Here is a 14,536-nt window from a genome sequence, read left to right as displayed (position 1 = left end):
TAATGAGATCCACAGAATTGTTCCCAAAGTGTCACCTTAATGGCTCCATGTGGGTCCACAAGATAGGCAAACAACTTTTTTTTTTCACCATCCTCTGTCTTCACTTTTTTTGTTGATTACATCTGAATAAGTTTGGCTTTGATGGTGATACTTTGATTTGTGTTTGCAGCTGAAATTGATTGGATATTGTTGGCACTTGGCAACTCAATTCTTGAAAAAGGTATTTCTTTTGTAGGCTCTAACAGTACATTGTTATTCATCAGTACTGTGGTTGCATCTCCTGCTCTTTCAATTCTAAAATTTCGAAGTTTTATTGGAGATTTCTTTTTGCTCATTTGATCAAAGTGTTCCTGTTTACTTCCGGAGAAGCAGACTCCTCTTACTAAGCCATCGGTGGTTTGTATGGACATGTCAAAGTAAGATGTCTTGCTACTTTTTTTAGTTGGAGACACATTGTGTAAGAAACCAACAATCTCTTCTTTTTGTTCTTCCATTGCCTGCAAGTGAAAAAGAACCTTTTGAGTTTGTTTCATAGCAATATAATGTATTTCAAAATTTCTAATAACATAGGGAGCACTGCATCAAAAGACGACGACGACTACGACAACTACTACAAATTTAACTATAACAACAAAATGCCAAAAAAAAAACTTACCTAGGTGAATTATAATTTTTTATTTGTTTACTTATTCATTATAAATCAATCAACAACAGCAGCCTCTACAGACAGGAAGGAATAACACTAAATGAAGGTTGGGGAGTGCAGTATACTGCAAACTGTTTATTAGATGATACTAATACTGAAAATCAAAGTGAACAATTACAAGAAATAGAAAAGAGCAGTGGTTCCAATAAGCAAGATGGAAATGACAGTAATGATAATGATGATCAGTGGACTGAAGATGAAGCAGAAACACCTGCTGGTGTTACTGACACCATGTTGACCAACACACATTATTTTGAAGACAGTCTGCCTCAACGTATTTTAAATGTTGCACCAGGAGAGGGAAACAAACCCTTAAGTATATTCAGAGATCAATATTCTGAAGAGTTAGCATATCCTGGTATATTCCTTGGTCAAAGTCGACCAGAAAATAAAGATAGACTAGCTAATGTTCATTATAGCGACATTTGTAAATCTGAACTAAGACGATCAGATAGGAGAGCTGCTATGTGTGTTGAAAATATATTCTTCAAAACAAAAAAGCTTCAAATGAAAATTCTCTTAAGAATATCACAAGTTGCACTTAGGAAGTGCAAAGGAAATAGCAAATCTTCAAATGCTGGACAGTTGAAATGTGAAGGAGCAATTGAGCGCTTGATTCATCTTGATGAAGGATTCCAATTTTTGAAAGCATTGATACCTTACAACTGTATGCAAAGATCTGTTCATAGCGATGCTTAGATAGTAATTATCATGAAGAATACTAGTTCTAGGTTTCTCTCCTCTGTATAAAATCGACACAGCTTTCGCACATGTTTGTCTCGTGATAGATGTTTTCACGTGTGTAGTGAAATACATGTATCTTCTGCCAAATCCATTTCGTAAACAGGGCATATTATATCCCGCATTGGGCTTTGTAATCCCCAAGTGAGACTTAATAATTCCCTTAACGGGCTTTTCATTCCCCAAATGGGGCTCAATTGTTCCCCGAAGGGACTTTGCATTCCCCAAATGGGGCTCATAAAGCTTATTTTGCGTCCTGAGCACTTGCAAAATGGCCGGGCGGTGATCGTGTTGGCGCCGAGAAAGCTTCAGTCGATTTACAAATTCAAAGCATCTTTCAAAACCTTTCACTCGGCCGGAATGACACCCAGTGCGAATGCTGTGGCAAAATGAGAAAACACCTTTTAAGAAATCCATTACAAATATGAAAAGCGAAAAGATCACTCACCTTGCAAGCAATAATACACCCTGGCTTGACGAACGAAATCAGGACGATACGACGCAACCCCAACGTTTTTCGAAAGCACCTGGTTTGACGGATTTGACTTTGTCCTTTTCTCAGATTTGATTGGTTCCGAGTCTTCCCGGAAATCGGTAGCTCGCCACGACCTCTTTCGTTTGTCCTTTCCTCGTATCCGATTGGATAGATTATTCCCCTGAGGAACGAAGTTTGCACCCGAAAGTATTACAGGCCGAAAGTATTACAGGCCGAAAGTATTACCCCTCCGTGCATACTTCATGTATCGTGTCACCAAATGGAATCCGCAGTGAAACGTCAAGAGTAAATCCGAGATCTTGTCGTATATGAAGTAGCTGGTCGCGCGTTTTACAGCTTATCTAAGTGTCTGCATGCATTATAAATGCAGCAGACACAAAAATAGAACACAAACAATTCAGATTGGAGAGCGCTTATCAACAAAACTTATCTCTCCCTGTGGTGTCCCCCAGGGGTCAGTCCTTGGACCTCTTCTATTTTTACTTTACATAAATGACATTCACCTTTGTTCTGATAAACTAAAATTTTATCTCTTTGCGGATGATACTAATATACTTTATGCTGATAAGAATCTTAAGGCGATCGAGCAAACGGTTAATGTAGAGTTGAATAACGTACATGACTGGTTAACTACAAATAGGTTGACATTGAATACAAAAAAATCAAATTTCTTAATTTTTCGTCCTCGTCAGAAAAAAATGCATTTTTCTCCACAAATAGGTATTTTAGATTGTGAGACAAACCGAAGAGTTAGTTTAGAGCAAAAAAGTTATATCAAATATCTAGGCGTTTTAATTGATCAAAATTTGTCATGGAAAAACCATGTTGACTCTGTTATCGTAAAAATAAGTAAAACAATAGGGATGATTGCAAAGCTGAGGTACTTCGTTCCCTCTACTGTCCTTGTAAATATTTACAATTCATTAATTCTACCTTATATAACTTATGGACTCCTTGCCTGGGGCAATGCGTCAAATGCTTATTTAAACAAGATTTTAGTTCTTCAAAAGCGAGTTTTGCGCCTAATCTATTTCACCGATCGAAGAGAGCATGCCATCCCTTTATTTGCCAAAGCAAAAATTCTGCCTGTTACGTTCCTATATTATGAAGCCGTAAGTAAACTTATGTTTGATGTGCACAACCAGAGGGCTCCCATTAATATTTTGAAACTATTTACTAAAAAATCTCATATTCATACCTACAATACTCGATCATCCAAATCGCAGCTCTTTAGTACAAAGTACTCTAGACTTAACCTACAAAAAAAGGCTTTCTCGCGTGTTGGTGTCAAAATTTGGAATAAGATACCAAAAGAATTCAAAACGTTATCAAAACATTCCTTTAATAAACAAATAAAAACGTCTTTATTTCAGATACTAGATAATGAAGATTCTTATCTTGATGTTGAAAAGATCTCCTCTAAACTTAAGGACTGCATAATTAAAACAAATTGATCCGATTGCTTTCAGTACTAATTTATCTGCTTCTATACTTTATTGAACAACTATTGATGTATTTACCAGTTATGCTTCTCTTTATAATTTAACAATATCTAACTATTTAGTTTTTAATTTTCTTTATATATTGTAAATGTTTGTTGACGATTGACCCGCCTCGAATAGCAAATTTGCTATCTGCGGGTCAATATAATCTAAATTATTTTGTAAAAAAAAGAAAAATAAAGTGTGTAAAGTGTGTGACCTCCTTTACATTTAATACTTCTCTCTCTTGACAACACATTCAACAACAGAAACAAATTCGTCTGACGTCGCAGCTTCTTCGGTTCGCCGCTCAATCACCTCCCAGCATCGATCTTCTAAAGATTTACCGCCAAATTTCTGAGCATGTGTCAGGACACAAAACACGTTGGATGCTGTCAAGTTGTCGCAAAGATATTCTGTGCACTTGTCAAAGAGTGAAGGCACCATGTGAAGGCACCATGTATTGCAAGAAAGAAAGGTTCTATGTACAACACTTGCATCACATTACTTTCGCTTAAATTCACTTTGTCGCTGTACAAGAAACGGAACAACTCCAACAGACTCTCGTACTCACAGTCAGGCAGGTCAATAGAGTCTTTAGTCCCCGCCATTTGACCATAGAACATGGCAAAGAACACAGGACTACTGATGGCAAGAACAAACTTGTGAGCTGGGATCACTTTCTTACTGTCACTTTCAGAAGTCGACACCGGAACGACAAATTTCACATCGCTCAGTAACTCATTGTTGAAAATAGAGGTGGTTCAAGAGTTTGAAGTTTCGTTTGCCAGATTTCTCCCATACGCATCTCTTTGGTCTGCTCTCAGTATCTTTGAGGGTCTTATTTCACACAATGTGAGGCAACAGTTCAAAGACGACAATGTTTTTCTCTCCGGTCAAAGAGAAAGAGATAACTGCAAAGGCGTTTGAAATGTTATGATGCAATTGATATTCTACAACAGGTAACCGCTCTAAGCAGCTGGAAAATTTAAATAACGAAGATTAATTTTATTAGTTTTGTCTCTTCTTACAACTGAACAATGTCTGACTCGTCGGAAAAATTTAACACTGTCCTCGATAACCTTTCTTTTCTTTCAGTTCATCGCTCTTACAACTTCAAAAGGCAAGTAATATTTCTGCACGGTTTTCTCTTATTTTCTGGTAAGATGGTTTATGAATATCTTCAACCCTTAGCACAAGCGCTGGGAACAAAAATTGAATAAATCCATATCTTATTTCAAGAGAGAAGTGATGTCACCAGACAGTTGCATCAGATGATGAGTCACATATGTCTCACAAAACTTCAATTCTCAGAATTTTCTCGGTGATTATCAGCCTAGTTTCCAAATAACTAGCGAGAGACATTGCTCATCGACAATCACGTCTTGCAGAGTGAATCAAGAAGAGTCATCTTTGTGTGTCTCGTGTCAGTGCAAAATAATGCAAAAAGTGCTAACAGCAGCTTTTTGTATTTTTGGAATGAACGGGAAAGCCCAAGGAAGACTGCGTCTTCAAAGTCCATAGAGGGTTTTCTTTCGCTTTGTCAGATGATGGACAGGTCAAGAGGAATGGGATTTTTCGCTTCGGTGCCTTCAAATTGAGGGAAACCCCCGTTTTTGTCTCTCTTCGCTTTTTCATTTTTAACTTAAAGCAGAAGATCGTCGCTTCCTTTGCCATCAGCATATAACAGAACAGTTCAGCTAGCCAATGAGCTCGATAGGATTCGTGGGTCTATTTGATCTAAATCTTATACTGACTAAAGAAAGGGGAGTTTCTGAAGCTGACGACGTTTCAAGCATTGACCCTTCTTTAAAGTGAGACGAAGGGCTAACGCTCTAAACGTAAGCTTTACAAACTTTTTCCGGTGGCCGATTTACATTATCAACTCAGTTGATAAAACCAATAGATCTGATAACGTGGGCTCGCTATCGTCTCAATTTCTTTTGTCTCAATCAAAATGCTTTGTTCTAACTTGTCCGCGCTGAGTTTACGACAAAAATTTGTCACGTATAATATTTATTAGCCAGAGTTTGGAAGCCTACTAGTACTGTTTTTGTTGAAAATTCCTTTCGAGCCTTGAATGGTATGTTTTTCAATTCGACTTCTTACATTTACAAGAAAGTAAAAGAGAGCATATGAAATATTTAATTCCATTGCCTAAAACAACATTTAGCTACCAAATTATCATTCATTCTATAAACAACAGGGTTCTTTAACTGACTTATAAGGATCACATCTAACAAGTGTTTTGGGTCAACTCTGATAGGTCCGCATAGCGATCTAATTTGTCAAAGGATTCACATGTGTATACCTGGACATCCGCGATGACTGATATTCTTTTTACAGTTCCCGGCGCCATATTGAATTAGTAACCGTGCACACACGATAATGAGGCTAGGGTTGACCCGGCGGTTCTTTCAAACAGCTGATCTGCTGACATTTCACGATCTAATGCACTTTTCAATGCGATTTCTCCCTTCAAAATAGTTCTTTAACACAACAATATGAAAATTTCGTCATTAAATGACATCCAGAAACTCGAAGCAAGAGATCTCAGGGAGATTTTAAATATATATTAAAATCGACGGGCTGAATTAGAGCCAACTTAGTGTTGAAAGTTTATACTTTGCTGATGTGACACGTCCTTCCATCGAGTGGTGGAGAAAACCGAGAACTTCGTACAGATGTCCAGGACCTAGAACAAAACCAGTGCGACTTCAGATACGAAGTAACTATGGTAAGGATTTCAGCCCTTGGATGGGCGAGCAATCTCCGTAATTTACCCGAGATAAATTTCAGTCAGCTTTACGATTACCCCGTTGTTTCACTAGAATATCGTCACATCGTGTTGAGAGGAACGCATCACAGGAAGTACCACAGAAGCTGTTCAGTATGGCTTAGAAAGCGAGACAAAGGCTGCAGCCCTCTAGGTAGAGGAGATTTGTTATTGCTGCTGTTGTTGATGTGGTAGTTGTTGTTGTACCATATTTTTCAGTTAAAGTTGTTCCCATTTTGTTCACCAAGATGTCTTTTAGTTTGCCATTTGTACATTTTATCCTATGGGAAACTATACAATAGAGCCTGTAGAACCACTTGATTATAACCCTTGTTTCTATCAACCCATGAGGAAAACTGTAACCAACAGATGTCATAATATTTTCATACCCATCTGGCCCAGGACAACTTATGCTCGTGATACATTGAAAACCATTTCAGTTCGCAACTCATGGTAATTTATTAGGTGGCAACACACCATTGAAAGAATCAGACCAAAATATTTGACAATTTAAAAACTCACAGAAGTGACTGATTCATGTAACTTCTCCAAACACTATACAGCAAACAGATAATGTTAATACTGAAAGTTATCAGGCAAAAGTTATGATCTTACATCAAATTCTCATAACTTATTTACAAGCATATGTGTAGAAACTAGAAGGGAGAATTAACAATCAGATCTTGGATATTTAAGGGTTAAAGGAAGAGAACAGAAATGCTTCCTCTCAGCTACTGATCTCAAAAATGCTAGTCCTTTACACACATTTAAGTTTCTGTCAGTGATAAACATTCAGTGAATTGATATTCCATTCTTAGCACTCAGAGGCTTTCTGACACAAAGGTTTGCTATACTAGTTCTTACTGCATTGTGTTAACCAATGTTATGATATAATTTTGAGATGTAAAGAAGATACTTAAAAGATTGAGAAATATATCCAAATCAAGATATTTATTATATCCTGTTATAGTTACCATAAGATTTGCTTGAAAGAGAATCTTTCAGACCATTGAAATGTATGAGAAATTATATTTTGCAAGACTTCTATCAAACTTTTTATTATGAGGACAATTTTGTGAATAATAAAATTTAGTGTCATAGTTCATCTTTGTGTCAAGAACTCTTTTAGTTGGAGAAACTCACTTTTTCTTTTTTTCAATTTGAAGCATCAAATTGATTGATACAGCACACAAAATATTTTTTGAGAGTTCCATATGGCATCCATAGTGGATTACTATCCTATCATAAAAAAACAAAAACAACAACTACTGAAAACTGCTTTTGTCACAATTGCTACCAAATTTGAGTCAGCTTTCTGGGTCTGCCATAATAAGTGAAAACTCTGAAGATACAGTGTCTTGGTTATTTTATTAAAAGCAATTACTTTCCTAGAGTTTCTCTGCTAGGAGTGTTTTAGGCAAGCCATGTAGTAAACAGGTGAGCAGCACTGAACTTCTTGACTTGCTGCCAGAATAAAAAAAAGCTCTACTGAACTTAAAACAATTCAGGTACCTACTAGAAACTTTGTACTAATTTTGCAACAATAGTTACCCTCATCCATAATTCACAGAGAATAAGATAAGTAAAGAGCGATAAATACTTAGCAAAAATACATGCCTCCGTGCATAAACTTGAAGAAGTGAAAGCTCGTAGGCAAACCATTGGGGCCATAAAATGTATTTGAACAACCAAAAGCGGCACACAGCTTTCCTTTCTTTTTGGAAGAAAAATTAGCTTTATCGAGATTTCGGCTAGGACCATCCATTTTCCTTAAAAATCGAACAATTTTACTGCTCACGTACGAATTTCACCAAAAGCTCTCACAGAGATTTAACATGAGTCAACCCCAGCCTCGTTCTCATGTATGCGCGGTTGCATTTCCAATATGGCGCTGGGAACTGTAAAAAGGTCTATTGATCCAATACTGCATGACCTATTAGACTTTCACGGGGCTCTACGTAAAATGGACGGTTTGGTTAACGTTAGAATTTTTACTTGGATACTGAAAACAAAATTCCAGGAAACTGTCCTATCTTTTCATCAGTCCCATTAGAGCAATTCTCCGAGCTACGAAATGTAAATTGCACTCCCTGGCACTCCACTGATGCTTGCCCGTTTTGGCCGTACCACGATTTAGGGCCCTTGATGAGCGACTTTACTATGTATTCTTTATATGCCTTCAAAATAACCGGACGATCGAACAACACATCAAAGCCATAATAAGCATCGGCATCGCTTTTTTCTGAAGCATAATTTCCTGCTCGACTCACAAGCGAAGTGTTGTCCACGAGATCAACAATGTCTGTTGTAACTGTATACTCGCCGCCTTCTGAGCCAAAATGCTGAACTCCGTAAATTTTAACACGCTTCCTGACAGTGAGAATGATAGAGTCAGGAGTCTCATCGTACTTCCAGAAAACCCTTGGGGAACAAAACGTTTTAAACCTGCAGCATCGGTGCACAGTGGAATCAATTCTACTGGCCTTTAAGAATGGCAAAGGAGTATTTATCAGACCGTTGTAGTATTTTGTCATGTTTCCAAACTCTTCATAATTTAAGATTCGCGAATCAAATACAACAGATGCAAAATCTTTCTCTTCCATCAACGGAAAGCGTATTCCTTTCACAATATCTTCTCCAAGAATTCGTCTCTTTGTCCTTCCATCGGAAGTCACACCTTGCCTTTCACATTCTTTTGTGGCCCAACGATCAACAGCTTTGAACAGTTCCACTTCTGTCACATTCAACACTTCTCTCTTCACAACAGATTCGACAACAGATCGCTCAACTGTAACAAATTCATCTGACGTCATCGCTTCTTCGGTCTGCTCCTCAATTACTTTCCAGCATCGATCTTCTAAGTCTTTATCTTCAAATTTCTGTGCGTGTGGCAGAATACAAAACACGTTCGATGCTATCAGGTTGCTTCGAAGATATTCTTTGCATTTCTTGACAAGCGAGGGCACCAGATATTTGTTCGCTAAGTACAGCACTTGCATCACATTACTTCCGCTTAAATTCACTTGGTCGGTGTACAAGAAACGGAACAACTCCAACAGACTCTCATAATCACAGTCAGGCAGTTCAATAGAGTCTTGAGTCTCCGCTATTCGACCATAGAACATGGCGAAGAACACAGGACTACTGATTGCGAGCACAAACTTGTGAGCTGGGATCACCTTCTTACTTTCACTTTCACCAGTCGACACAGGAACGACAAACTTCACATCGCTCAATATCTCGTTGTTGAAAATGAAGGCAGTTCTTTCGACGAGAGTTGGAAGTTCCGTCTGCCAATTATCTTCAGCAGCCATTGCCAGGTTTTGCTCTCAGTTCTCTTCAAAAATTAAACTCTATTAAATACTATAAACCTTTGACGTCAAGGGAATCAGTTGACGCGACACAGTTGTTCCTCGAGTAACGCAAAGGAATAAATTCCTCGTTTCCAAGCTCTTTGAGCCTTTGCTCACGAAGTTACGATGACCAAACGGTTTCATTTAATCTGATATATTCCAACAGTTTGACTAATATTGTTGTTTGATCAATCTGAAAATTCTACCGAAATAAAAAATACAGCAGAATGACTGACTCATAACGTGTCTACCATCTTTTTGCACACGCTGAATGATAGAGAGGATTGCGGAGAGGGTCTGGGACGAGGAAAGGGGTACATAGAACCTTTTTCAATTTAAATCTTAATATTTCTGCCTTTAAAGAAATTTAACGGTTCACGTTAGTATCAATGCATCCATCTTGTGCGCGGGTGAGAATCGAAGAACCTATTTGGTGCCTTTTAAGACATAAGATCGTAACAAAAATTTAAAAGGAAATGAACAGGTAAAGTGCGTCGTTACAGTGGAACCTCGATGTAACGAAGTGCCAAGGGACTAGGGAAACTGTTTCGTTATGTCGACGGTTCGCTACATCGAAAACCTCGATTTGACGAATTTGCGGAAAACAACCAAAATGTTCGTGACATCGGGAAATGGTTGATAGATATTTTTTTTGGTGTAAGGCAGTTGAATAGAGTCTTTAGTCTCCGCCATTTGACCATAGAACGTGGCAAAGAACACCGGACTTTTGATTGCAAGAACAAACTTTTAGGCTGGGATCACTTTTTTACTTTTACTTTCAGTAGACGACACTAGAACGACAAATTTCATATCGCTCAGTGAATCATTCTTGAAAATAGAAGTGGTTCTATCAACAAGAGTTGGAGGTTTCGTTTGCCAGATTTCTGCAATAGGCATCTCTTTGGTCTGCTCCCAGTATCTTTAAGGGTCTTATCTCACACAACGTGACAACAATTTGAGGCAACAGTTCAAAGACAACTATTTTTTTCTCTCCGATCAAAGAGAAAGAGAAAACTGCAAAGTCATGTTTAATGTAAAGATGCGGTTGATATCCTTCAACATCGCATCGGCAATGAGTCATACACGTTACACAAAACTTAAATTCTCAGGATTTTCTCGGTGATTATCAGTCTAGTTTCGAAATAACTAGCGAAAGACATTGCTCATCGACAGTCATGTCCTACAGAGTGAAATGACAAGAGACATCTTTGTGCATCTCGTGTCACCCCAAAATGGTGCAAAAAGTGCTGACAGCAGCTTTTTGTAATTTTGGAATGAATGGGAAATTCCCAAGGAAGACTCCGTCTTAAAAGTCCAAAGAGGTCTTCATTTCGCTTTGTCAGATAATGAAGAGGTCAAGAGGGATAAGATTTCTCCCTTCCGTGTCTTCAAATTGAGGAAAACCCCCGTTTTTGTCTCTTCTCGGTGTGTAAACTTTAATGTAAAGCAAATTAATTTAACTCATGCTACCGCTAAATGAATATGATAACAGGCTCACACAGATCACGAAACACATCATGAGCATTCATAGCTTAAACGTTTGGTACTTCAATGACGATCTCAACGGCTTCTCTTGGGTAAACTGGATCAAAAATTGGAAAATTCGAAATTGACAAACTATTCAGGAGGCAAAATCCAACTGAATTAGCATGACTTATGGCGCATGTTGATCATTTCACAAAAAGAGAGTTTTGCGCATTATTTTCTTCTTTCAGCTCTTTTTCGCCATCTTGCTACAACAATTCACATAGAGAATTCGCAATTCACATAGACCTGTAGACAATTCTCATAGAAAAGATTTTTGTTAGAAAGCTGAAGATGGGTGGGCAACTTCACTTTCTGGTGGAAAGGGTGTCGAGTTTTGAGAGGGAAAGAATAGTTGAAAATTCGGGAAAAGTGAACCCACGGTCACGATTATTGATAGCAAATAATAGCAGTCAGATAACGTATAGGTGTGATTTTACAGGCTATCAGCCCTCAAAGTGACTTGATTTTTATCACATGTTTAAAACAGAAGAAAAAAACAAAGAAAAGCGCAATTTCCAAACTTTATATGACGTGCGATAATTGATGAAAACGTTTTACAATTTTCCCCAGCGTTATTAAATCTTGCGCGTGGATTCTTGATATTCGAGAGAATTTCATTTTTAGCTGCCTTGTTTTTATTCTTTTGTGCCTTTCCTTTTTCTATGGTCATGCTATAAATTGATACAGCTAATTTTTGCCCCATATACATCAATTCGAAAGCCATTGAACATAGCTTACTCCAGGCGTTCAATAAATAAAACGGTGCGCGATACTAGACAGCGACATAGTAAAGGAAGAGTTAAAACACGAGCGAGGCTTGGGTCGGGCGCCGTTATGACCCAAGCCTCCCTCGCCTTTTCACTCCTCCGCTACTGGCTCAACGTTTGCTATTTCGCTATTTTTTTTTCTGACTGATCACAGGTTTCTGTGGACAGTAATAGGCTTTAAACCCTCATCAATCGCTTAAGTTTCGCTGTAATTTACTAGGGGGGGGGGGGGGGGGAGTCTCCACCTAATTTCCACCTATGCTTATAGCTTCGACTAAACATGAAAGCTGGAAATTGGGGTTGACTGCTACTCTCCACTGAGGGCATGAAATCAACCTTTGCTCCTCTGGATTTAAGAGACATTTCTCCCTACCAAGATTGGCTTGTTGGTTGTAAATTAAATACTGTCAGCTCTACTTGACTAAGACCAAATGGCTTTCTTTTTATTTTTTTTGTCTAATTATTTTCTCTCCTCGATTTCGTTTGACTCGAATCGGGTCACCGGCTCTAGAAAAGAGGGATTGAGCTCACAATTTAAAAATCGTTGTTCGGGACAAACAAATTTCTTTATATGAGAGTTGGGGGATTTGTCTGCCATTTTTCTCTAGTAGTCATCGCCATGGTGCGGTCTAAGTTTTATTCAAATTCTTCATTTGACGAAGTGGATGAAACACATCCTCATCGAGTCCAAAATTTGTGCCGTAGGTTGATAGAACGTTGGTACCGATCTGAATGCGGTACTACTCTGAGTTTTTGGACACTAACGATCTTGGCGTGGCTAATTGACACATACGACCTCGATCTAATTTTGAATTGCAATGTGAAAACCACTTGTGTAAATTCATGTCACTCATCATTAGTATGAGAAAAAAAGCTTGACCATTTTAAACTAGGCGAAATATTGTTAGACGATTTCTCTAACACTCGGTTGAATTCTTTTATTTTCTGGCTTGAACTCCCAGTAAAATTTTCTTCTTTCGGGGACTAGTCCAGTCTTGACCTTACTGAATGGGCTGTGTTCGTTTCTGTTGACATAACATTTTATTCCTTCGCATTATCCTACCTTCTAGATTTCTCATTTCTCCACCATAGTTGCCGACGTATCTTCACAGTTTTCTACGTGACAACGATGAAACATGATCGTTTTGGCCGCACTCTTATTGGAGACACTTTTTGGCCGCCAAATCGTAGTTTCAATACGCAAAAAATGGTCAAATTGCTAACGGTAAGAAAATTGGCCATTTTACGACTAACAGTTAACCGCAAATAATGACATACTGGAGATAGGAAAAATGTTTACGGTTAACTTATTAACGACAAACACTTAAAATATATCTCTTTTTACCACTATTGGCTGAGTTTTTAGGCCGTTTTACGGCGAACGGTTGACCCCACTGAGACCCTCACATAGGCCTGAAAATAATGAGTAGTGACGGAGAATTGTGGGCTTAAACGTTCAGACTGTGATGTGAATAAAAGGTGGGTGAGGAGAACATCACAGTGAAATGCCTGAAATGCGCCCGGTTTCATTGCAGCTCCCGTCTTACTCTTCATCAGTGCTTGCTAATTTTCAACCAGTACACACCTCTTGTGATTTTTGGGTCCGAAAACTGACTAGATGCTGACACACATCCTTCTGTTACTAATTAACCCCTTCACTCCCAAGATCTCGATATCAGTTTTTCTTCCCTGTTAGCGATACCAGTTTCTTTAAATTTCGCCCAAAATAATGAAACGTAAATTGCACTCCACGGCACTCTACTGATGTTTGCCCATCTCCGCCGTACCACGACGGAGGGCCCGTGATGAGCGACTTTACCTCGTATTCTTTATTTGCCTCCAAAGTAACAGGATGATCGAACAACACTTCAAAGCCGTAATAAGCATGGGTGTCACTTCTTTCTGAAGTATAATTTCCAGCTCGACTCACAAGCGAAGTGTGGTTCATGAGATCAACAATGTCTGTCTTAACTGTATACTCGCCGCCTTCAGAACCAAAATGTTCTACTCCGTGTAACTCGATAGGCTTGTTGACGGAGAAAAGAATACAGTCAAGGCTGATGCCACTGTAACACCAGCCTTTGGCGAACTCGTTAAACCTCTGACACCGTTGCTTGTAGGAAATACCTCTTCGGGTTTGTACGAACGGTAAAGGATTATTCAAAACAGTGGGGGTGGCTGGAAAACTTTGGTTGAGTCAAAATAAAATTAGTTTGATCCCCACCACCACCACCTCCCCCCGTAAAGCTCTGCATTATTCTGATGATACCCCTTATTGGCATCCAATTTTATATAGTCCCCTCTTTATACTCTATTGGCGACGACAGATCCCCCCTTCATTCTCCCTGAAAATCTTGTGATCCTCTAAATCCTGCAACCCCTTCCCCCCCTCCCCCCGTAAAGCTCTGTATTATTCTGATGATACCCCTTATTGGCAGTCAATTCTCTATAGTCCCCTCTTTATACTTTATTGGCGACGACAAATTCCCCCCTTCGTTCTCCTTGAAAATCTTGTGATCCCAAAATCCTGCAACCAACCCCCCCCCCCTCCCCACTCCAAAGGCTCTGTATTATTCTAATGATACCCCTTATTGGCAGTCAATTTTCTATAGTCCCCTCTTTATACTCTGTTAGCGACGACAGATCCCCCCTCCATTCTCCCTGAAAATCTTGTGATCCCCCAAATCCT

The 14,536-nt window shown here is 38.8% G+C and overlaps 1 protein-coding gene across 1 annotated transcript; it reads right to left on the bottom strand.

Annotated features, from left to right (window-relative positions):
• Window positions 1-6,431: 6,431 nt before the first annotated feature.
• LOC131769787 (BTB/POZ domain-containing protein 6-like) lies at window positions 6,432-9,610 on the bottom strand. Its single transcript, XM_059085508.2, has one exon. It carries the CDS (start codon window positions 9,512-9,514, stop codon window positions 8,192-8,194), a length of 1,323 nt encoding a protein of 440 aa, XP_058941491.2. The 5' UTR covers window positions 9,515-9,610; the 3' UTR covers window positions 6,432-8,191.
• Window positions 9,611-14,536: the final 4,926 nt, after the last annotated feature.

The sequence above is a fragment of the Pocillopora verrucosa genome, chromosome 8 (assembly GCF_036669915.1).
Source record: "Pocillopora verrucosa isolate sample1 chromosome 8, ASM3666991v2, whole genome shotgun sequence".
NCBI classification, from domain to species: domain Eukaryota; kingdom Metazoa; phylum Cnidaria; class Anthozoa; order Scleractinia; family Pocilloporidae; genus Pocillopora; species Pocillopora verrucosa.
This window is presented reverse-complemented; position numbering and strand designations above follow the sequence as displayed.

Excerpts from the sequence above, each read along its gene's own strand:
- LOC131769787 (XM_059085508.2), bottom strand. The coding sequence starts at position 9,514 with ATGGCTGCTGAAGATAATTGGCAGACGGAACTTCCAACTCTCGTCGAA.